At 35.5% G+C, this 24,789-nt stretch overlaps 1 protein-coding gene across 1 annotated transcript in view; it reads right to left on the reverse strand.

The window, feature by feature from the left end:
- LOC138712577 (glutathione S-transferase 1-1-like) overlaps window positions 1–17,544 on the reverse strand; it is a 37,133-nt gene extending 19,589 nt beyond the window's left edge. Inside the window, exons 1-2 of the mRNA XM_069844525.1 lie at window positions 17,388–17,544; window positions 224–380 (exon numbers count right to left, since the gene is read on the reverse strand). Of these exons, the coding sequence (XP_069700626.1) occupies window positions 224–364 (141 nt within the window). The 5' untranslated portion in view covers window positions 365–380; window positions 17,388–17,544. The remainder of the gene's footprint in view (window positions 1–223; window positions 381–17,387) is intronic.
- Between the last annotated feature and the right edge of the window lie 7,245 nt (window positions 17,545–24,789).

Consider the following 24,789-nt stretch of genomic DNA (forward strand, 5'->3'; position numbering starts at 1 on the left):
AGAATATATAATTTTCATGCACCTCATGCAATATCGATGACATGCTAACCAACATATACACTTTCTCTATTCAATAAACGTATTGGAATCGATTTCTATAGGCCTACTCTATGAAAACGTTGTAAATGAAATATTTTCACAATCAATCAGCATAATATAACATAAATAGAAAAATATAAATTTAAATATAAATAGAAAAATAACATTCAGAAAGCAAATTAACCTTAAGAAATTCAGGCGTGAGATGTTCGCCAGCCATGAGGTTCGTCACTTTGAGGTTCAGATCCACGCCGATGGCCTTGGCAGCCAGGAGAACTGAACGGCATGGTGCGCTGCCGGGCAGGTAGTAGAAGTCGATGGTCATCTTGGACTAGTGACAACTGTGTGAACAAACAATACTATGATTTAGTCAGCAGCAGAGAATGGCATCCACCGAATTAATATCAGCGTCTTACGAAGACTGCTGGAACTCTGCAGGCTACGTTTGCAAGTTCACTTGTTTTCCTATTTCTGAATGCGTTGTCAATATTTAATTCTTGTTTTACATCTTCGATTAGCTTTTGCTATAACGACAGCTAATAAATACTATACTATACTATACTAATTTTTTATTCAAATAGACTACTTGTGTGGTTATGATGACAAAGTCATCCAAAACTCATAACACTCCTGAAATCGCTTTAGATTTGTTAAAAGATTGACATTAATTCTGCTTTATTGACCAGAAAATGGGCTTTATTTCTTCACATTGTTATGTCCGCATTAGAGAATGTATGTGATTCAGCGAAACAATTTGTGATACCAAAACACATTGAGTCTATTTTTATCAAAGGACTGTGCTAGTTTTTTTAATCCACTGCTGTACGGACTGAGCGAGTGTTCAAAATGGCATGCATAATAACACAAACTTTTAGACAAGGATTAGCGTTTATGGAAGAAAACATGCTTAAAATATGTTAGAGGTCTAGAACAATAGTCTATAAATTAATGAATTACCGGTTGTTCTGTATGGTTGTGAAACTTGGACTCTTAACTTTGAGAGAGAAACAGAGATTAAGGGTGTTTGAGAATAAGGTTCTTACGAAAATGTTTGGGACTAAGAGGGATAAAGTCACAGGAGAATGGAGAAAGTTACACAACACAGAACTGATCGCATTGTATTCTTCACCTGACATAATTAAGAACATTAAATCCAGAAGTTTGAGATGGGCAGGGCATGTAGCACGTATGGACGAATCCAGAAATGGAGACCGGAGGGAAAAATACCTTTGAGGAGGCCGAGACGTAGATGGGAGGATAATATTAAAATGGATTTGAGGGAGGTGGGATATGATGATAGAGACTGGATTAATCTTGCACAGGATATGGACCGATGGCGGGCTTATGTGAGGGCGGCAATGAATTTCCGGGTCTTGATGTGAATCCACCTGTATGTAGGCAACAATATTTCGAACGACTCCATAAATAGCATATACAGGGCTCTTGTTTACTGCACATGCGCAGTATGTTGTAAGCGAAACTTACACAATAAGTGAGCTCCAAATTTTATTTTCGTATCTGTACATCTACAGTCTTACTAATAAACCGTGTATAGTTTTTATACGAGACTTATGCAGAGTTGAGACAGAAAACGTTACTAATAAACTGTGAATAAGCTATGGACGTATAAACAGGCTGTAACTATACAATGGGAATTGCTTTGCAGTAGTTATATACACGAAACCCCTTGTTTAAGCGTTGCATACAGCGAAAAAATGGCCGCCCTCTAACAGCTGTTCGTATCGAGTGTCATTTTATGATGATGGTTACATTGTAACAACAGAAGAACAAACCAAAGATCATAGAATTATTAGAATAATATTGCTGTAGCTTGTACTCTTTGACCAAAATGTAGTGTGGTAATCGATTAGAGCCAGTTGTAATATCGATATTTAACACGCCACACTAGAGCGCTCTACCGGATGCAATAGAGAACCTCAGATATTCTATTACCTTTCGTAACGAAGTAATGACGAAACTATACTGTTATACACGACGTATGTAGTGATTATTAATAAGGAATTTACACACGACTTATAAACGAGCTACTCATTGTATAAGACAGTTAAACGTCTGTATATAGGGTTTTTATTAGTAAGAGCGCTATTATCAAGCAGTACATCTCACATGTCGGTGTGTATCAGGGAAGTACAATGATTGTAACATCTGAAGTCTGATTAGTGTAATATGTTACTAGCCAGCGATGTATGCAATGGAAGGGGAAAGGAACTGGTCACCCTATCTCATTACTTCCTGGCTTAGGCCTAGTTATCTCATGAGTGATGTCTTATTGGTGTCACTTCTGAGGTTCTAACCAGTCTTCGAACTGTTGATTAAACATACATTGTCTCTCGAATAATAGTTCACTAGAAACGATAACATCGTTGTCAATAGGGTAAGAGAATTGAATTGTTGTGAAAAGCATAAACATGTGTCACTTTCTTCTTCTTATTTTGGTTGCTTTTCCAACGCCAATTTCGAAATGTAACAAAGAATTATATTGCAGCTCCTTTTTCGTGGGTTCTTCCTCGAAACAAAATGTTTTGTCTGTGCTGAAGTGAAGTTGGCTCATCCTATTATGAATGTAAGACAGGATTTTCCGATAATCTGAGAAGGTTTATACCGTACTGGAATTGATTTGAGTTGTGGGTGACCTTGTGGGATTGCCAGCTGAGACAGGAGAAGTTTTGCAACACTGCAGTCTTCTTCAACTGCAGATTCTCTTTACACAACGTGACGTGGCTATCAGCATCTTTGACCTTCGAGAAAAATTCTGTACTTAATTTTGTAGGAGACTGACTGATCCCAGTTAGAGTTGAGCTTAAACGATATTTTCAAGTATCTGTGACAACTGTGACTGTGACAATTAAATATCTGTGACTTTTATCTGTGATTTTGTCACACCGATATTTTATATCGATAAGTAAGCACAATACGCATGAATTACACCGATATTTTGTCACACCGATAAAAATTAACAGGAAATATTGAAGAGCAGTGCAATGTGAATACGATTTCTCTATACACGCCACACATCAGTGGTTTAATTATTTTAATTAATACTACCCTGCACTGTTCGTGTTAGAGATATACATTAAAACTGGATCATATATAAATGAGAGAAGTACAGGTAAAGTTATTAAAATAATGTTGTAACTATTCAGTTTGTAATTAATAGTATAACTAAAAAAATATTGTTACTGCGTAAAAATTGAGCGGAAAATACTTATACATTAAAATAAATTCACAGTAATATGAAAATGTGAAGATCTCGGGGAATACATAAAATATTTATAAAGCATATATACAGACTAAATATGAAAACAAAATGTCAGATTCATGATTATATTATTATTATAATGCCGCTAATAACTTTGCAACACATCATCACCTTGAAAAAAATAATATTGAACAAAATATCACGAAAAAATAATCAAATACCACCGCCCGATTGCTGTTATTGTATCATGCGCATGCGCAAATTCACGACGTAGAGGAGAAATTATCAGTCACAGACGTTGCAACGGTGACAGAGTACTGAATACGGAGCAGATTTCGATAGCGATATTTTGTCACAGATATTTCGCGTCATCAGTCACAGGTGTATCTGTGACAAAATATCGGTTTGTGAAATATCGGCCATCTCTAATCCCAGTAGCGTTTTGGAAATTCTGGCGGGATGAAACATCTCTGCTTTACTTGGGCTTCAAACAAGACAGTCTGTTGTTTCACATCAACTTACTGCACACAGCCATTATCCATTTCACTTTCTCATTCCTCTTTCTTGTCAGATTACAACTAAAAAGGCCGTTGTGATTATCTTAAGACAGTTATGAAGTAATGCTGAGGGAAGTCGTCCTTATCTGGCTGAGCTAGAACTGAACACTCATCTGTACTCTTATAGTAAGCTGAAAAGTTGTTTCTTTTGGTCGCAGTGGTTTCTCCTAATACGTGCAGTTTCAGTGTTTAATTTATGCTAATCACCACCTGCTCAAGTAACGCCAAGATCAATATATTCATAGCCTTGGCTTCAGTTTGTTGTCCTGGTAACTAAATATGGCTTCACAGTTTTTTCAAAGGTTACTTCTGTGATATTTCAAGGCTTGCAGGTCTTCTTTTCCAGTTGTAAATATAAATTGAATTTAATGTGCGAGTTTCGTTGAAAGAGATCGCTAGTTATTTTAGTCGTGTGCTTCTTGCGCCGGGCCGATTGTTGTTATACAGAGTTTTTTTTTTTAATAGCCTAATCGCCACTTCCAATTTTTCCATTAGATTTCAGCTCAAGTTTCGTTTGTTATCGCATTTCGCTCACCGTTACAAAGAGATAAAGTGGAAATATAATTTTGTAAGTTGGGCCAATTGTGCGTTAAGCGCCACAAATAACAGTTGACTGTTCTTAGAGTCAACATTTATTTTTTTGTAGCATTTATTATAATTTTAGGCCTAATTGAACAAAACAATTCCTTTGCTAATTTTGAAGAATTAATATAATTAGTCTCTGTTAATGTGTAATCGTGGATAATTAACCAGAAAAAGTAAAAAAAAAAAAAACAAGTAAAATTAATTGTAAAAAAAAAATACTGTGACCCACGCTACAATTAACGTTACATTTGCGCACGTGACTACTGGAGGGTTAATGAAGAGAGAACTTGAAAACATAAAACAGTGCTAAAGGCAGAGTTTATTCTCCAGTATGCCATACACTTGTATGCAAAATTTCAATGAATCTTTAAAAATTGTGGAAGTTATAAAGGGAAGGAATTTGAAAAAGTTACTTTACGGCAAACGAGCGACAAACTTACAGAAAATGAGAAGTTCCGTGAATATTTAAATGGCAAAATAATGGTTCTTACTTATCATTTTCGAATACCAAAAGGAATATGTTCCACCATTTATTCCTTAAGATTCATCATTCCTTTTATCCAAAAAATTAAAAATCCCTATAAAATTTTCGGAAAATTGTACCCAATTGACACAGTCTCGCGTTTTAGGTCGTAACTCGAAAATTATTATTACAGATATTAAGAACATGTAACAACATTGAAAGTTCATTTGGTATTTTCCCACACTTTCATGACTAGATAATTAAGGACAGTATAATAGCTTGTCCTTCAAGTTCGTTCACCTGGGCGATCTAAAAATAAGACGCGGAGACTTGCCAACGTATAGAATACTTCAGCCAAGGATTTTCCGGACGCTCACATTCAAATGCATGTCAAAGAGTAAATATGTCAAGGAAAGTGAAAGTGCTGAGTTTGCTGTGTTGCGTAACAACCGAGCGGGTTGCCCCCTCTGTCTCTCCGGCTCAAAGCCTATTTCTTTACAACACTCCGCCCACTGATGATGACCTTGAACTTGTAGCTTCTTCCCAGTCCAAGTAGCGCGCCAAAATGGATGTCGCTGATTCAGATCTAGCACAAACTGTTTATTCATACGATTGTGCGTGCAAAATGCCTCCAGAATTTAAATCTGTATTCCACGTGACATTCTTTGCCAATCATTCATTAGTGGATGATATTGCATGCATTTTGGTTACTCAAGAAAGGAATATTTGGATGAAAATTATACAGGGACATCATTTTATTTTTACTAACATTTTTAATACTAACCGTACCCGTGCGCTCCGCTGCACCCGTTAGAAATAAATGTAAAGCAATTATATAATTAAAATAGGACATTTGATCCCGGGAACATTCGTGTTTGATAGAAGGACAAATCGTTTATTATGTTACTTAATTTAAATTGAATTAAAAAATTAAAATGCGATCATTTTGATCCAGAGACCACTCATTTGGTCATAAAAATTAGTTTAGGAAATACAGGAAACGAATATACAGAATAGCCTATCAAGTTTTCTGTGCATAAGAATCTATTTTAATCTTACCTGTTCTCGATTCACTCAGAAGTTACTGTGATAACATTATAGCATTATGTCCATCTAGAGAAACTACACTTTCCAATGGTGAATTAATAATTAATTATACAAATCGGTTAATTTAGCTTCCGATATTACTTCATACCTTTCATAGCTTTCGATTGTTGCTGTCCAAGGCAAATTATTTTTAAAGAAACTTTTGTTATGTAACATTTTTCACAAAAATCAATAATAAGCGAGATATTTCGATTTATTTAATTCAGGCCCCCTTATAACCCCTATTTCAAATAATGCATTTTGAATGCCATATAGCCTAAAATCTAAGTTACAACGAACTTAATTTATATTCCAATTTTCATCGAAATCCGTTCAGCCATTATCGCGTGAGAAGGTAACAAACATACAGACAGACAGACATACAAACAAAAATTTGAAAAAAAAAAAAAAAAAAAAAAAAAGCGATTTTCGGTTTCAGGGTGGTTAATTATATATGTTAGGACCAATTATTTTTGAAAAAATCGAAAATTACCAGAAAAATTTCGGCTACAGATTTATTATTAGTATAGATTAACCTGGCTATACCTTTAGAGAACCGGAAACACAGTTTGCTATCCCCTTCCACGACTAGAGTTCGATGATACTGGCGTAAAACACAAACAAATCACTCTATTAGGTATAGGAGGGAAGAAAAGTAGTTCATCTATTTACGTAAACCAGGAAATATCGCGATTTTGAGTTTGATAATTTTCATTAGGTTTTTGTTTAATCAAAGTACAGTACTGTATTAAGAATAAGTGTTTTTACTCACGAACTGAGTTATCCATGCGAACGTATTCATTATGCAGTATATATTGTACTGTCTACAGTACATTAGCGTACAATATAGAGAAAGAAGTTAAATTAAAAAAAAAATAATCATAATATGAATATTTAAACACATTTTTTTAAATGATGGCCGTTCATTTCGATACAGGCTTTAGTTCTTTTGTGCATATTATCGCACTATAGACTATTGCATCTAATTCCAATTGCCAGTTTCGTCCTTCGTACTAGTAACTCATGTTGAAATAATTCTGTACCTACTATATAAAAGGGTACCTTACGTGGTGTAAATTCAATCTTCACTTCTGCCCGATCCGAAAAGATAAAATTACTCAGACGTGCTATCTACTGTCCGGTCAAGTGGTTATGCCGCAAGATCGTAGAAAGAGGGGAAATCACTTGACAGTTAATTACTTAACGAGGCCCTTTTATTTAAGTGATTTAAAACAGCTGTATAATATTACGTAAACCTCCAATTCCTAACAGAAATAATATTTTTTTTTTTTTTAAGACAGCCTAGCTTTTACAGAGGGGGGAGCAGATGCAGGTGGGGGAAACCGAGATGCGACGTAGGTAAACGGACTGTACCTATACGAAAATATGATTCAATATTCAAAGCTCTTTCGTCACTGGAAAACGAGAACATTTTTCTGGAACGTACTATACTCACTAACTCAGTGCTGTTTACTATATGCGGGCTTGATTCTGTGTGGAGGACGGTTGAACTTCATTAGTAGAAGGGGTGGGAGTGAAGTACATTCAAAAACTCAGGTACAATAAAAATTGAAGTAAAAATAAAATGATGTCCCTATTATCCTATTAATGCATATACATAAATCTCGTTTCTACAATATAATTCTTCTTTCTTGCTAAAGCTTTCCTATTCTTAAACGTCCCACTTCACGAAATTGTAGTTTATTTCATTAAGTATAATTCAGTTGCGATAGCATTTTTAATTTGGGGGGAGCATTTAGGGTGGACACTGGACAGATGTTACGCAACCCTTCTTTCTTGTCGCTTGTTGTTTTCCGGACGTGAGTCCAGCTCCCAAACTGCTGTTCGATGCCTGGAGTTGTTGACTAGCGTCAATTCAGGAAATGGTTACCTTTTAAAGGCGTCAGTTTTCCCCTCCCCCCAATTTAAGTTAAAAACTTTAGTAATACTAAAGAAATATGTGAAATCTGTACTTTTAATGTTAAAATATCCCACTTTTATAAACGCTTAAGAAACACGACTTGCTCAAATGAAACAAAGGTGTTAAATACGACTTAGTTGATCTTGCTCAATTGAAACGTAGGTGTTAAATACGTTTACTACTTAGTTCATGATCATACTCAAATGAAATGAAGGTGTTAAGTACGACTTAGTTCATGATCTTGCTCAAATGGAACGAAGGTGTTAAATACGACTTAGTTCATGATCTTGCTCAAATGAAACGTAGGTGTTAAATACGTTTACGACTTAGTTCATGATCTTGTTCAAATGAAACGTAAGTGTTACATACGTTTACGACTTAGTTCATGATCTTACTCAAATGGAATGAAGGTGTTAAATACGACTTAGTTCATGATCTTACTCAAATGGAATGAAGGTGTTAAATACGACTTAGTTCATGATCTTACTCAAATGGAATGAAGGTGTTACCCTTTGCTGCATTAATGGTTGTTTCCATATTTTAAATAAAATTATACTGTTCACTGAAATTTAAATTATGTCTTTATCAATAAAACTGTATGTTTACCTACATCATATTAACAGCAAGTATATGTAAATTACGTAGGCCTATTATCCAAGTATGATAAGAAGTTAAAACTAGGTCTGTGTGTGAAAACTGGAAATGTAATGTAAAGTGGGTTAAACTTGACCATAAAAGAATGAACCATGACATCAGCCCTATTTGCGACTTCAAATCATAAAATATACTGAAATGGAGAAAAGATAATGAACTTAAACATGTTCACGCATTTGAAATCACACTTTTTTCCTATGGTCAAGTTGACAGTAATGGAAATTATGTCATTTCAGAGGAAATAGGGAGGGAGTACGTCACGCGATGTAGTCTATTAGATCTTCCCTAAAAATCTTGCCCCTTCCCCTCTGAAGAAAAAAATGAAATGACGCTCCTGTGTGCTTCGCCGTAGACACAACACGCAACGGAACACCAAACGGAGTCTAGAATATTGATAGAGGTTGAAGTGGCCGTGAATACATCTACCATGCAACTCACTAAGAACGCAATTATTGGTTTTAACCTTTAACGGTCCTGTAAGTGCTAAGTATAAGTAAATAAATAAATAAATAAATAAATATGTAAATAAATATACGAATAAATAAATAAATAACAAATCAATAAGTAAAAATGGAATACAATAAGTTAACTAAATAAATTAATAGACTAAATAAATAGGCCTAATAACACTAGCCAACAAAATTTTACTTTTTTTGTGTAACCGAAATGAAAACAGCTAATCTTTATGTTTTCGGGTGTGCTGATAACGAAAATGATAGGGAAAATGCAAGATTAGCTCTCGTTTTGAAGTTATGATAACTATACATTATTGCCTATATAAGCTTATTGCATGTATTTACCTTGGTGTCAGTGGCGGCTCGTGGCTGAAAATGAGAGTGTGCTACAATATGGGAAATTTACTTCCAAAAAGTCGTTAAAATTTTGTTGATCTATTCACTAATGGAGCAGTATGAAGTTCATGCTGCAGAATCTGCCAATCAGTGTTCCCAACACATAAATTGTATTCCTGTCAGTCTAACACCTGGAAATCCGTCAGAATCCGTTAAAATTAAAAAGAAATAAGACCCACTTAATATATCTATTTAAAAATGAAAAAAAATATTAACGCCACTTTCTTACCAATCTTAATTAAAATAATAATAATAATTCATCCACATCATCTGCCTCTAGTTCTGCAGTTGATGTGCTGGGTTCCCTAAAAAATTAAACAATTAAAAATGACAGCAGTTACAAAAGTCAAAAGATGATGTAAATCGTAATTTCCGCCAGAAAATCCGTCACCCGTCGAAGCCATTCTTTTCCCATCCGATACATTGAAATTCCGTCAGTTTTGACGGAACTGACGAAATTTCCGTCCAGTTGGAAACACTGCTGCCAGTTACTTTGGAGTTCAACCCCTCCATGTCGGCAACCAGCAATCAAAATTTTAAATTCGAATAGCATTCCGGTGCATTCAAGCCATCTTCGGAAGCTTGAAAAAGTAGAAAAGAGTAAATTGTATTAAATATAGTACATATAGCCTAAATAAGCTAATATTAAATGTTATAAACAATACGTTTCAGTTTTACAGGAAAGTTTAATAACTGAGGCATTCAGAAGTCAACATGATTAACTCCTTTTCCAAAGATTTTGAGATATTCAAGGTTAAAGTTGAATACGCATACTTAAGTCTGTGATGTAGCCAAGAAGAATTTTGTGGGCTTTTTACTGAACTATGGAGTTAATCACATTGAGCACTGAAAATATGGTCAATTTAATACATTGCCAACTTATAAACTCTAAAATAACCAGTAGTCTTAGGAATGCAACTATTGCTGCTTTTTATGTATGTGGGACAGCAGGGACAGGAAATCACATTATATTCAAGCAGACTGGCCTGCAAGAAATCTTAATCCTAGCGAGAAAAATGTCGGTGCCGAGCCACTCGTGGACCCAAAAGATGTTCTTCCACCCCTGCATATTAAGCTGGGTTTGATGAAGAATTTGGTCAAAGTATGAACCAAGAAGGACAGGCTTTTAAGTACATAAGAGAGAAATTTCCGAAATTAAGTGATGCCAAAGTTAAGGAAGGTATTTTTGTCGGGCCACAAATTCGAGAACTTGTAAAGGATCCTGCATTTGATCAAGTTTTGGAGGGGAAAGGAAAGGAAAGGAAGCTTGGGAAGCATTCAAGTGAGCTATTCATGGACTTTAGGCAACAAAAGAAATGATAACTACACTCAGTTGGTGACAATGCTCCTGCAAAAATACCATCAATTCGGATGCAACACGTCCCTTAAAATCCATTTTCTCCATTTCCACCTAGACTTTTTCCCTCCTAGTTGTGGAGCCGTCAGTGATGAACACGGAGAAAGATTCTATCAGGATATTTCTGTTATGTAACAAAGATATCAGGGCTGTTTGAATGAAACAATGCTTGCGGATTACTGCTGGTCTTTGTGTAGGGATGCTCCGGAACTCACTTACAAGAGGCAAGCAAAAAGACGATGATCTCATGAAGCCACCACATGATTCTCTTCAGACCCAACCATCTGCCAGGTATTCTTCCATCAATTTAGAACTCTTAGAATATAACTGCCATTTTAAAAAATGCAAATGCACTTTCAATGTTGTTGGCGTATGTAATTAAAATGTATTGTTTTATCTTAATCCGTTAGACTGAAATACATCCACCTATTGTGTATCACAGAAACTAGAGCTAAGAAAAAATTTTCATTGTCATATTCGTTTTTCTCAATCCAAAATTAGTAAGAATTGACTCATGAAGTACAGGAAACTTTTTTTTTTTTTGGCCAGTGTTATAATTAAATATAATTAAATGCACCCTCCTTTAACTAGGAAACGAGAGCTAATTCGAGTTTTTGATTGTCGTTTTCGCAACAGCGTGGTCGATATAGTTCACAAACACTTATTTCATCGCAGTTACATCTTCACTGTCGGCTAGTGTAATCAATCTCTAAACGCTCTTTGCGCAGAGACCAAGTTGCTTTTTGACATTTAACGATATTTTCATCGTGACTATTACACTTTTACTATGTTATACTACTTTTGACCAATAAAACGACTTGTTTCAACCAATCGCTGCTGCTTATCCTACAGTAATTTTATCATCTCCCTAGCATTGGTTTTTTATCACCTCCCTAGCATTTGTTTCTTTGTTTGCCAACATTGGACTTTCAATAATTGTATCTTTTGAAATGATTCATGTTTATTTCATCATCCTTAATTAAATTTTTTCTATAATTATCTTGTTTATATTATTTAGGTTCTGTTATAGCTTCTGCTGTATGAGATTATGGATAGTCTCGTATCAGAGATTGTTTAATATATAGGTATTGCTAATTGAAGTGAAATGCAACTAATTTTAATAAAAAAGAAACTGAATCAACAAAGCTTTCTTGACTAGTACTTAATCCCCCATAGAGTTCAAACTGGTAACAAGAGAACACTGATCATAACACACTACTGCCATCTAGCGGAATATTTGTAATGATGAGATGGTACAATAATACATTAAAACTTAGGTATAGATAACACATCATCATTTGGTACTCCCCATGCTCACAGAAAATGGTTTATGTGATGTTCCTTTTCTTGTACGCATATTTCACACCTTCTCAACAAATTGTAATTCAAATTCTGCATTTTTACTTTTTCTAACACCCAATTACAAAAACTAAGTGTGTTATTGTAATCTTGGGCCTTTAATTCATGACATGATGGAATTCTGTATGGTTTAGTTTCAATAATTTTACGATGAAAGAGTAATGGAACGGAGAAAAATTCTCTCCGGCGCCGGGATTTGAACCCGGGTTTTCAGCTCTACGTGCTGACGCTTTATCCACTAAGCCACACCGGATTCCACCCCGGCGTCGGAAGAATCGTCTCAGTTTTAAGTTCCAACTTTGGGTTCCCTCTTGTGCACCTCAGCACATGTGTGGACTTCGATCCTAGGTTCATAGATATCTATGACGTAGTGCAGAGGGCGGCCACTAGAGGGAGCCCAAGAGTTGGAAATTAAAACTGAGACGATTCTTCCGACGCCGGGGTGGAATCCGGTGTGGCTTAGTGGATAAAGCGTCAGCACGTAGAGCTGAAAACCCGGGTTCAAATCCCGGCGCCGGAGAGAATTTTTCTCCGTTCCATTACTCTTTCATCGTATGATGACGCAGAATATCTGCATGGAAATATCTTATGTACCTCGGTACATTATAATAATATATTCAATAATTTTGTGTCACTTCCGCAGATGCTTTAGAAATCCCTGTCTGCTGTGCTAAACGTCTCAGAGACTTGCGTGGGCTGAGCTCTGATGCCGCACCAACTTCATGCACTTTTTCCTCTTTAAGAACACGGCGCTTTTGTCATCTTTTCAGTCATTTACAGAACCTGTTTCATTGAATCTATTAAATAATCTGAATATTGTTTTTAGAGGATACTGAATGTCTGCGTTTTCGCCTCGTTCAAGCTACGATTTCTATTCTTTATGTACAGGGACATCATTTTATTTTTACTAATATTTTTAATATTAACCTGGCTATACCTTTGGATTAAAGGTCTACAACCGGAAACTCCGCTTGCTCCCCCTTCTAAGACTGGAGTTCGACTGGCGTAAAACACAAACACATCACTTTACTAGGTATAGGAGGGAAGAAAAGTAGTTCATCCATTTACGTAAACTAGGAAATATCGCAATTTTGAGTTTGATAATTTTGATTAGGTTTTTGTTTAATCAAAATACAGTTAGTATTAACAATGTGTGTTTTTACTCACGAACTGAGTTATCCATTCGGACGTCTTAATTATGTAGTGTATATTGTACTGTTACAGCACATAAGCGTACAATATAGAGAAAGAAGTTAAATTGAAAAATAATCATAATATGGATATTTAAACACATTTTTTAAAATGGTGGCTGTTCATTTCGATACAGGCTTCAGTTCTTTTGTGCATATTATCACACTATAGACTATTGTACCTAATTCCAATTATCAGTTTCGTCCTTCGTACGAGTAACTCATCTTGAAATAATTCTATACCTACTCTATAAAAGTACCTTACGTACTGTAAATTTAATCTTCACTTCTGCCCGATCCAAAAAGATAAAATTACTCAGAAATGCTATCTACTGTCCGTTCAAGTGGTTTTGTCGCACGGTCGTAGAGAGGGGGGAAATCACGTGACAATTATTTATTGAGGCCCTTTTATTTAAGTTATTTTAAACAGTTGATATAATATTACGTAGACGTCCAATTCCTAACAGAAACTAATGTTTTCAGAAAAGAGCTAAGACAGCCCAGCTACTAGACTTTACAGAGGGGCGAACAGAAGCTGGTGGGGGAAACCGGGATGCGACGTAGGCAAACGGACGACAGTATCTGTGCGAAATTATGATTCAATATTGAAAGCTGTTTCGTCACTGGAAAACGCGAACATATTCCTGGAATGTACTATACTCAGTAACTCAATACTGCATACGCGGCCTCGTTATGTTTGGAGAACGGTTGGAAGTTTACTAGTAGAGGGGGTGGGAGTGAAGTACATTCAAAAACTCAGGTACAATAAAAATTGAAGTAAAAATAAAATGATGTCCCTGTACATGTTGTAGCTTATATGTAAATTACGTTCCCTTAAGGTAAGCGTTCACTACATCGTATCGTAGGCCTACTCCTCGTACGAATCGCACACAATGGATATTTTAAGTGCAGTGCGTTCACTGTAACGGCTCCATCTCATCGCCTCATCGGATTCCCTATAGCTGTTTAAGACATGACGTCGAACGAATTGACATTGCTGAAAACAGAGGAGTTTGAGGTTAGGTCTATTAATTATGAGTGTTAGCGAATAAGAATTTGTAATTGCTTCATACGTCTTAATTGAAGAGGAAGAAACGAAAGAGATATCGGTTACATAATGTATATGTAAGAAACGACTTGATTACTGTAATGGGAACGCCTCAAATTATATAATTCTTCGCAATTTTGTACAAGCGAAATAAGTTTTCCGTCCGCCATTTTGGCGCGAAACTGAACATGGCACAACATAATAGTAACAGTTGAGCAATTAAAATTGATTTATTAAAGAAGGCAAGGATCGCACGCATCGGAATAGTTGCTCATCCGATAACGTGGACGGATTTGCCGAGAGCCGATGCGTGCGATACGATGTAGTGAATGCGGTTACATAACAATTATTACAGCAAAGATTGTCTTTTTCCGATTCGTCCGATCAGTGCGATACGATGTAGTGAACGCTTACCTTTAATCTTAAGGAATTTATGTTTACCATTGAAACGATCTGTTCTATCTCACCTAACGAATTCTGCCATAGGCCAAGATACAGATAAACTGTTTTATTTATAGACGTCGTAGTGTTGATATGAATGGGAAGGCCTTGACTAGCAGTGTTGCCAATTGGATGGAAATTCCGTCAAAACTGACGGAATTTCAACGTAGCGGACGGGAAGAGAATGGCTTTGACGGGTAACGGATTTTCTGGCAGAAATTATGATTTATATAGTCTTTTGATTTTTTAGCTGCTGTCATTTTGTTTAATTTGGGGGGGGGGGATTTTACTTTTTCATTGAACTTTGCCCTACCGTGTTAAAGAATTCCCTGTTTCAGATTTCCTCGTAGTATCAAGTCAGAGGTTAACAAATTAATATTTTAATCAAGATTGGTAATTAAAATTTGTTTTTATTTGTGTATATATATATATATATATATATATATATATATATATATATGAAATCAGCATAATATTAGATATTCTTAACAGAAAATGAGAGATTTGAGACTCTGATGATGCGTGTTGTGTGTACAGCGAAGCACACAGGAGCATTTCATTTTTTTCTTCAGAGGGGAAGGGGCAAGATGATGATGATGATGATGATGATGATGATGATGATGATGATGATGATGATGATGATGATGATAGGATTTGGTGACAGAAAACGTACAAAAGAAGAGGTACCCATACGTTTTAATGAAACTCAACCGAATCGGCCATTTATTTCTCAGTTAACTGTGAGCAGAATAGAAGCGAAATTCAGAGAACATGGACATGGGAGAAACATAAGGTAGACTGTCTACTGACAACGATTTGGAACTCGGCGTTTTGCAAAGTGGTCAAAGAGAAACCACATTATTCTCTCTGTCCAAATAATCCACATTAGATGTCTTGAAAGCAACTCCCTGGATAATATTGCACAGTCTAAATATCACCCCTATATACAGGGGTGTATTTCTAAATAAAAAAGTTCCTTGGCTCTGGGATTTCGGTAGTACCACTAGTAGTTTTCATCGTCTTCATCATTATAGTCACCATTTCCGCAGGAATACTTGTGGGAATGTCAGCAGAAAATACGAATCTAGATAAAGAGGTCGTTAGGTCTGCGGAGTAGACCTCATTATGAAATTGTTTAAATACGAATAAAAAAATTACTTCCTATAAATGCAAAATTTTACGGTAATATGAAAATCATGAGTATGTCCTGGCTTCGCCGGCCGGCCTAGAAAAAGTAGTATCCTGTCACCGCCAGGCTTGAAATACAATTCTACTTATAAAGTTGTAGGAATTAATGGAAGACAATTTTGAATATAAACCAAATATGTTTAAGTATATATAGAATATAAACAGTATAGGTACCGAAATTATTACGAGTGATAGAGATGTTTTGGAAAATAATTGAATAAAATGGGTAGATCTACAACAAGCTTTTTTTAAGATTCACATGTTTTCAGAACAGGTGTTGCTTACTTGCTTACAAATGGCTTTTAGAGAACACAGAGGTTCATTGTCGCCCTCACATAGACTCCCGCCATCGGTCCCTATCCTGAGCAAGATCAATCTACCTTCATATCCCACCTCCCTCAAATCCATTTTAATATTATTCTTCCACGTCTCGGCCTCTCCAAAGGATTTTTTTTCTCTCTCAGGTCTCCCAACTAACATTTTATACACATTTCTGAATTAGTCCATACTTGCTACACGCCCTGCCCATCTTAAACGTCTGGATTTAATGTTCCTAATTATGTCAGGTCAGGTGAAGAATACAATGCGTGCAGTTCTGCGTTGCGTAAATTTCTCCATTCTCCTGTAACTTCATTCCTCTTAGCTCCAATTATTTTCCTAAGCACCTTAATCTCGAACATCCTTAACTTGTGTTCCTCTCTCAGAGTGAGAGTGCATGTTTCACAACCATACAGAATAACCGGTAATAATATAGCCTAATTATAACTGTTTTATCAATTATAACTTTCAGTTAAAAAAAAAACAGACCAAATGACAAAAGAGAATATCTGGATTGGTTACTAGCATTAATAAACCATTTTGTTAATTCCTCAAATAAGTAAATTTAAATAAATAAAAGCGTAGCCAAGGAAATATAGTCAAATATTGATCTTTCTAAAGATAATGTACACTGATGTTCCTGTTGTTTCTAGTACTAATTTTACTAAAATACTGGACTCGTAAATTGCAGGTAATTGTGGACGGATCACTGAGATTACGACAAACTGTAATGACTTTTTTATTTAGAAACATGATCGGCATGGAGTGTCAAATTTTGCTTTTACAGCCTGTTTACTAGAAATACAGAGCTTTCTTTCGCTATTTGACAATATTCTATATCTTCATATTTAGATTTAAATGTTTTCTTTTTCTTACATATCACTCACGCGTCATACTGCAGTGAAATGCGATTAGCCGACCATAATAAGTAATAACATAACAGACTTCGGTACATATTTAACGCGTCCATGCTATTACCATAATGCCGACGTATGAAGTCGACTGATTGTATTGAAATTGCCTGAGAAGTAGTTTAGCATAATGTGACAACGTTGCTGCACAAAAAAAAATGAAGAATGAATTAATGCTAATCATGTAGATCTTACTTACGGTTAGGCGGCGAATGCACTTAAAGCTACACTTCAACTGGAAGTTCCGGCTGTAACTGAACGAATTTAAATGAAAATCAACTCGTATATACTCCGCGATCACGATGACTTCGTAGTTTTCTGACAAGCCCCAGAGTGCAGACGCTTTCCCCTAGAACTCTCTGCATAAAAACATTTCTCGCACGTCCTAAAAATTACAAAAAAAGAAAACAAGTAATTTTGTCTATATATTTATTTGTACGCATAATTCTCGAGTTGATTTCATTTATTAAAAATATTTAATCAAGTTTTGAAATATTTTAAATTAATAGTTATTAATGATTTTGTATCATATTTCTTGAAAAGTTAGTAACGTTGCTAGACGTGTCGGGAGGCGGGGCAAATTGCCCGACCAATCACGAGCAGCCAGCACAGACGCAGTGGAGATTGCGAGCGGGAAAAAAAGGAGAAAAGAAAAATAAGCTGTTGCCATATTCTATTCAAGTCGGCCTTGTAATGTAATAATGATAATTATTGTCTAGTTTCCGCTTGGCCTTCTCTTCAAGAATGCTGCAACCTGTTTCACGGTGCATTTCGTCCGTGCACAGCTAATATGGGTAGCTATCCAATCCCTGAGAGTCAGGCTTTTAGACCCAGAACTCATTTTTATGTTTCGTTCATTATTTATTCCTCTATTCAGTACTAGAATGCAACTGCAATAAATCAAGTACTGAGTTACGGGTCATGCAGGGGCGGCGACAGTGGGGTGCGAAGGGGGCTTGCGCATCCCTTATGTAATCCCCGCACCCCATTCAGCACCCCTTCCAAATAACCTAAAATGTAACCTTAGTATTAGACTATAACGTTTAATCATGTGTAGATTGGTGATGAATTAAATGCACCAAATTTTAAGTTAGGAGAGATTCTTTTAAAGTTTATTCATTTTACGTAGCCTTAGATTGAATTTCCACCTATAGTGCCATTTCTTTGAAAATTGACACCTATAGGCCTACTCTTATGAACTTTTATTTTTGAACTTTTAAAATAAGTTATAGACCCTAACTGTTGTACATTGTTTACTAATTATGCCTAGAAAATTTAAGAGTGTATGTACGTGAACGACCACAAATATTATCGGAAAATTAGGCTGTAAATTTCTAAAATTTTATAAGAAAATGAAGTCACAAAAATTACAAGGTACCACAACAAGATTTATTAGAACTTAAATATCTGATAAAAGTATTAAAAAAGGTTATTAATAATATTTTTCAAACCAGTTTTATTAGAGTATGAAAAAAAATTCTGCAGTTACATCATTTGGTAACCATAACATTGTTATGGTCTCTCTGACATCTTTAATATTTTTTCTGCATGTAATAAACACTTATTTCTGAAAAGCAGACTACTCTCAGACATGTAGAGTTGTTTATCTTAATACAATTAATGTTTTATTTGACCTATATAGAATATATTAAAATTTGCATAATGTTTTGTGACCTAATTTTTCTATTTTCAAAGAAATGGGCATTATTGTAGTCTACCTTTTGCATAAATTCTTGTTAAATCAGTGTACAATATTCTATCTCTAATGGCTGTGGAGTTATGAAAATTTTAAGATTTTGGAAAATTTAATTTGAAGTAAAAGTGAATTCTTAAAAATATTATTAGTAACTTTTTTTATACTTTTATCAGATATTTAAGTTATAATAAGTCTTGTTGTTGTATCTTGTAATTTTTGTCCAATTGTGAGTTCATTTCCTTATAAAATTTTACAAATTTAGAGCCTGCATTTTCTGACAATAATTGTGGCCGTTCACTTACATATAACCTTAAAGAACTTAAGTTCTACCCTTCAAATAATGACATATTTCTTCCTTTTTCTATTACATTTTATTGTATTTAATAGATCTTACCTTGGCATTGAAGTTGTAATATGTGGAACAAATCAAGATTTTACAAAAATACAATTTTTTGGCGAGATTGAAGTGATGTGGATGGTGGAATGAAAAAGAACTTAGTAAACTGTACGTAAAATACTTAGGAGTAAGATACGACAAACAATGAAGAATTTATAAATAAAATTGTTTTACGTAATCTGCTGCATAGGCAAGAAACATGGGAATACCATTTCAGATGATGATCGATACTTATTCCCAGATAACTTATTTCATAACTGAAGCTTCTTTCAAATAGACATATTTGCAATTAAAACAGAACAACTGCTCTCTCTCTCTCTCTCTCTCTCTCTCTCTCTCTCTAAGTTATATAATTACTACTATGGGGTGGTAGTGAGTGTTGACAGAGAAATTGTGGGGCGATTAAAGAGGGCGGAAGCCGTGTGCCTACCAACATTTTGACTTGCACACATCGGGATTTGGACACCTGTCTCCAGCTGTCCGTTGAATGAAGAACATTTATTTCACACCGTCCCTATCGTACTTGTGATGCGTAGCTGTAGGAGTTCTTTATCTTTAACATTATGAGCTTTCCTGCATCCTGTTGACAGTTCTGGCAGTGTTATTAATTTCGATACCAGAATAGAACTATTATCACAGCCATGGATCAAGCTGTAATTGCAGACTGGCTGATTGATCGCATTGTCTTCAACATTATGGTCACAGAGCTCTATTTGCCGGTTTCGCCAACAGGTGTTAAAATGTAACAAACTTTTATAACAATATAACTATAAAATTAATACAAAACCTGTTTGATGAACAATGTTATTAGTTTTAACAATTTATTAAACTGTTTGTTAAATTAACATCAGCATTTCCTGTGTTGATACCTTAACAGAATTTTTAAAACTTGAATTGTGGCTGGTGTAAATTACGCTGAAGATCCAGGACAGCTGTCTGACCTTTTGATGTACAGTACGTCTTTGAGAAAGAGGTGTGGCCTATATGATTAATGATTTCGAAAAATTACCTCAGGACGAATTTTTACTGGGGTATAGACTCTCGAAAACGTTTGTCAGGAAGATAGGAAGATAGGAGGTTAGAATACACAACGGAGAAATTTTTCTCTCTCCCATGCTACAGGTATTAGCTACATTAGTTGCTACAGTGGGCATGAGACGTTACATTAGAATTTGTCGAAGGTAGGCAAAGATCTTTGCTTTTCAAATGAACGAATAAAGGAATAAATAAATGAACAAACGAAAGGAGTGAATGATTGAATGAACAAACGATTCAAGAAATGGACGAACAAAAGCCCGAACGAACGAATAAAGGAACAGTGGCGGCTGATTGACTGAGGCAAGTGAGGCCGGGCCTCAGTCACTTGGCTTAACTGAAATCAAATTTTGTATTTTTATATAATGTATTAGTTATTTGAATGAAGCATATATCGCTGTAGAAGCATTTGAAGACTTTGATGTATATAGACCTGCTTTGCAGTAAAATTTGTTCCTGAGGCCAGAATCGTTCGTGCCGGGTCTGGCTAATGCATTTCATGTCCTTTCGCGGACTTTGAGTTTGCGCTTAAAACATTGTAGCTGAGGCACAATTCGTCTGGCCTGGTCAGGTTTCACTCGTACCATCCATGGGCCGGCCTCAAGGGTAGAGTGGGGTTGGAATAGCAGTGGTGACTTGCCTTCCTAAATAGGCCATAAATAACAAAATTCCAGCTCTTTGGCAGGCAGAGACCCACTCGATTCTCTCCCCTTATGTCTCAGTTTATGACATAAGCGAGGGTGTACTACTATTGTACTTGGAAGTACAGTAGTGAATCTGGGCCAATGTTGTTATGTATTTTGGGAAAATATAAACAGAAACAAATGAGAGAAATAATGCTGGTGCAGTTAATTCATTATTAGAGTGTCCTTTTTCGAGAAGAAATAATACTGAAAGAAAGGAAGTTTTAAATAAAGAGAGAGACTACCGAGTTACCTACGACATCGCTGATAATTTTTCTCACAGATAATCTTAAAACGCGAGTTTCTGTTGCATCCTGGTATGGGCAACATAAATGGTTATGTGGTAATGTGATGCAAAATAAACTTCTCTTGGCCTTGTTTGCTGCTGTCAAAGGAAAAAAAATAAAAAGAAAAGAAAGAAAGGGGAATTTTAACCACATAATATGGGATGCTTCATCACACTGAAAGAATCACTGAAACTCAGAGCATAATAGCTTATTTGGTGAGTGAAATTATTATTTTTCATTGATAGTAATAAGAATAGACTAATAATAGTAATAATAATAATACAGTAATAATGATATTAATAATATAATAACAATAATAATTAATATCATAAACAAACCTTTCCTATCGGAGGCACTTAAAACTAGTTGCATCTGGCCTCACCGAGGATTTCGATCACCGGCCGCTACTGTAAAGGATGAACAAACGAAAGGAGTGAATGAATGAATGAACAAACGTTTGAAGAAATGGACGAACAAAAGTCCGAAGGAATGAATGAACGAATAAAGGAATAAATAAATGAACAAACGGAAGAAGGAATGAACTAACGAATGAAGGATAAAAACTGAATAATAGACGAATGCTTTAATTATTGGAAAATTACTCAATAAGTTCAGTAGGTCGTTCTCTATTTCCTGCAAGTTTTGCATCACTCTGTATGCATTATTTGTAATTAATAATTTACACTCGAAATTAATCGACAATAGTATACTGTATATATTTTCAGTTATCGGCGATGCTGTTTATTGCATGTTCACGAAACGAGAATAACATTGCTAACATAACCGATAACACGATGACAAGCACTGGCTGCTCTGTTGTGAAATCTTGTGAAAGAACCCCAAACTGCCACAATGACTCGGCAATTCCGCTCGACCTCCACATACCTCGGTCGTAGCCTATATCCGTGCCTTGCATGACGCATACCCTTCCGTTCTCACTTCTCTCGTTACGGGGTCAGCCTCCACGGAAGCCCATTGCTCCAGATCCAGTATTATGTCATTCCGTACGTCGTCGTACTCGGAAAATTTTCATGATCGTGTTCATGGCGAGATAGGCCTAAACGTTTCGTAACTATATCGTGTTGCTATGCATTGCGCATAATTAGGAGCTTCACATCTGGTAGCCACTTGTGCTGAAAACATAATGACTAATGAGAAATGAAGACACAAACTTTTGAAGTACCGGTGCCTGCTTGCTATCAATCATTACTGCAATATACGTTTGTGTGAGATCGTGCGTATTTGCTTGGTTTCCGCACAAAACCAATACGCGGTAAGTGTGAAATACCACATTCAGTATTCCCAACGTAACACACACAACAATTTCCCTATTCTTACCGCTTAAGCGTCATATTCATTTTACTGCTTTAGACTTTTAACATATTATTTTTAAAGACGATCAATATAGCAATAATTATAAATTGGAAACTTACCACTGCAATTTCACCTAAATTGCACTGTTAATTATTGTTTTTAAATATTTGCAAAAATTAAGTAAACTCTACAACACCACAAAAGTTACTGCATTTGTAATGCAAGTAACATTAAGGAAGCCGTGAAAAAAATCAACAAGATTCCAGACTCATCATAGACTGAGGGGGAAAAAAAGACAGTCGTATATCACGGCCTGCTGCAGTATAGTTAACACAGAAAACATTTTATAGGAACAATGTTGAAGATAGATATATTTGTTTTCCAAGGTTGCCGTCATTGAACAGAAACCAAGATGGAGATTTCATTGCAACTAATTAGAAATTCCTCTTTCAGATATGTAATAAACGATCTTCGCACAATAGTAATATGCGTTACAAGAGCGGTATGTTGACGTTTTCATGGTCGAGGAAAAAGCGAAACGTAGTTGAGCTTTTTTAATTTCCGAGAACATGAAAACAAACATACCGCTCATGTATCGTACATTATTTTGTGCGAAGATCGTTTATTACATACCTGAAAGAGTAATTTCTAATTAGTTGCACTGAAATCTCCATGTTGGTTTCTGTTTAAGGACGCCAACTTCGGAACACCAAAATATCTTTCTTCAACATTGTTGCTGTAAAATGTTTTCTGTGTTTACTATACTCCAGCAGGCCGTGATATACGTCTGTCTTTTTTTTCCCCCAGTCTATAAATGCGAACTTAAAACAAACGGTAAGGTTATGTAATGATTTATTTTTCATTTTAATATTTTAACAATATTATCTATATAACATATTGCAGTAATAACATCGGCATCTGGAATCTCGTTGATTTTTTCATGGCTTCCTTAATGTTACTTGTATCAGGAATGCAATAAGTTTCGTGGAGTAGTAGACTTTACTTAATTTTTGTAAATATTTAAAAACAATAATTAACATTGCAATTTAGGTGAAATTGCAGTGGTAAGTTTCCAATTTATAATTATTACTATGCTAAACGTCTCTAAAAATAATATGTTAAAAGCCTAAAGCAGTAAAATGAATGTCGCGCTTAAGCGGTAAGAAGAGGGAAATTGTTATGTGTGTTACGTTGGGAATACTGAATGTGGTATTTCACACTTACCGCGTATTGGTTCTGTGCAGAAAACAAGCAAATACGCACGATCTCGCACAAAAGTTACTGCATTTGTAATGCAAGTAACATTAAGGAAGCCGTGAAAAAATCAACAAGATTCCAGACTCATCATAGACTGAGAGAAAAAAAAGACAGACGTATATCACGGCCTGCTGCAGTATAGTTAACACAGAAAACATTTTATAGGAACAATGTTGAAGATGGATATATTTGCTTTCCAAAGTTGCCGTCATTGAACAGAAACCAAGATGGAGATTTCATTGCAACTAATTAGAAATTCCTCTTTCAGGTATGTAATAAACGATCTTCGCACAAAATAATGTACGATACACGAGCGGTATGTTTGTTTTCATGTTCTCGGAAATTAAAAAAGCTCAACTACGTCAACATACCGCTCTTATAACGCATATTACTATTTCTTATTAATGAAAATTTAAGGTCTTCTGCCAGGCTGCATTGTTTAGAATACACTCTCTTCTTTTATATAGTAGAGAAGGAACATCTGTCCTGTAACTTTCATGTGTCCTGGCTATATCATCAATGGGTATGGAGGGGGAAATAGATTTTAGTCTAAGATGAACTCCCGTGTCGGTAATTCGTACATTATTGACCATCATGAAATAAACTCTCTTTCTGATGAGTCATTCTTCCCCCTATCGCACAGCTCACATGCCAGGTCTCGCCTTCTCTTCTGTATATTGGGAAGAGAAGAGACTATTAAGTAATCTTTATATCGAGTCAATCATGATAAGAAAAAAATGTTAGAAGGAATTGGAATAGGAGGAGGCGTACGTCAAGGCTGCCCTTTATCATCTACCCTATTCAATATTTACTTGGAGGATTTAGTGAAAAATTGTTTTCAGAACATAGAAGGGATGATGGTAGGAGGAAGAAGAATAAAGTGCATAAGATTTGCTGATGATATGGCGTTGTTAGCAGAAGAGGAGATGATA

The sequence above is a fragment of the Periplaneta americana genome, chromosome 13 (genome assembly GCF_040183065.1).
Source record: "Periplaneta americana isolate PAMFEO1 chromosome 13, P.americana_PAMFEO1_priV1, whole genome shotgun sequence".
NCBI lineage: Eukaryota > Metazoa > Arthropoda > Insecta > Blattodea > Blattidae > Periplaneta > Periplaneta americana.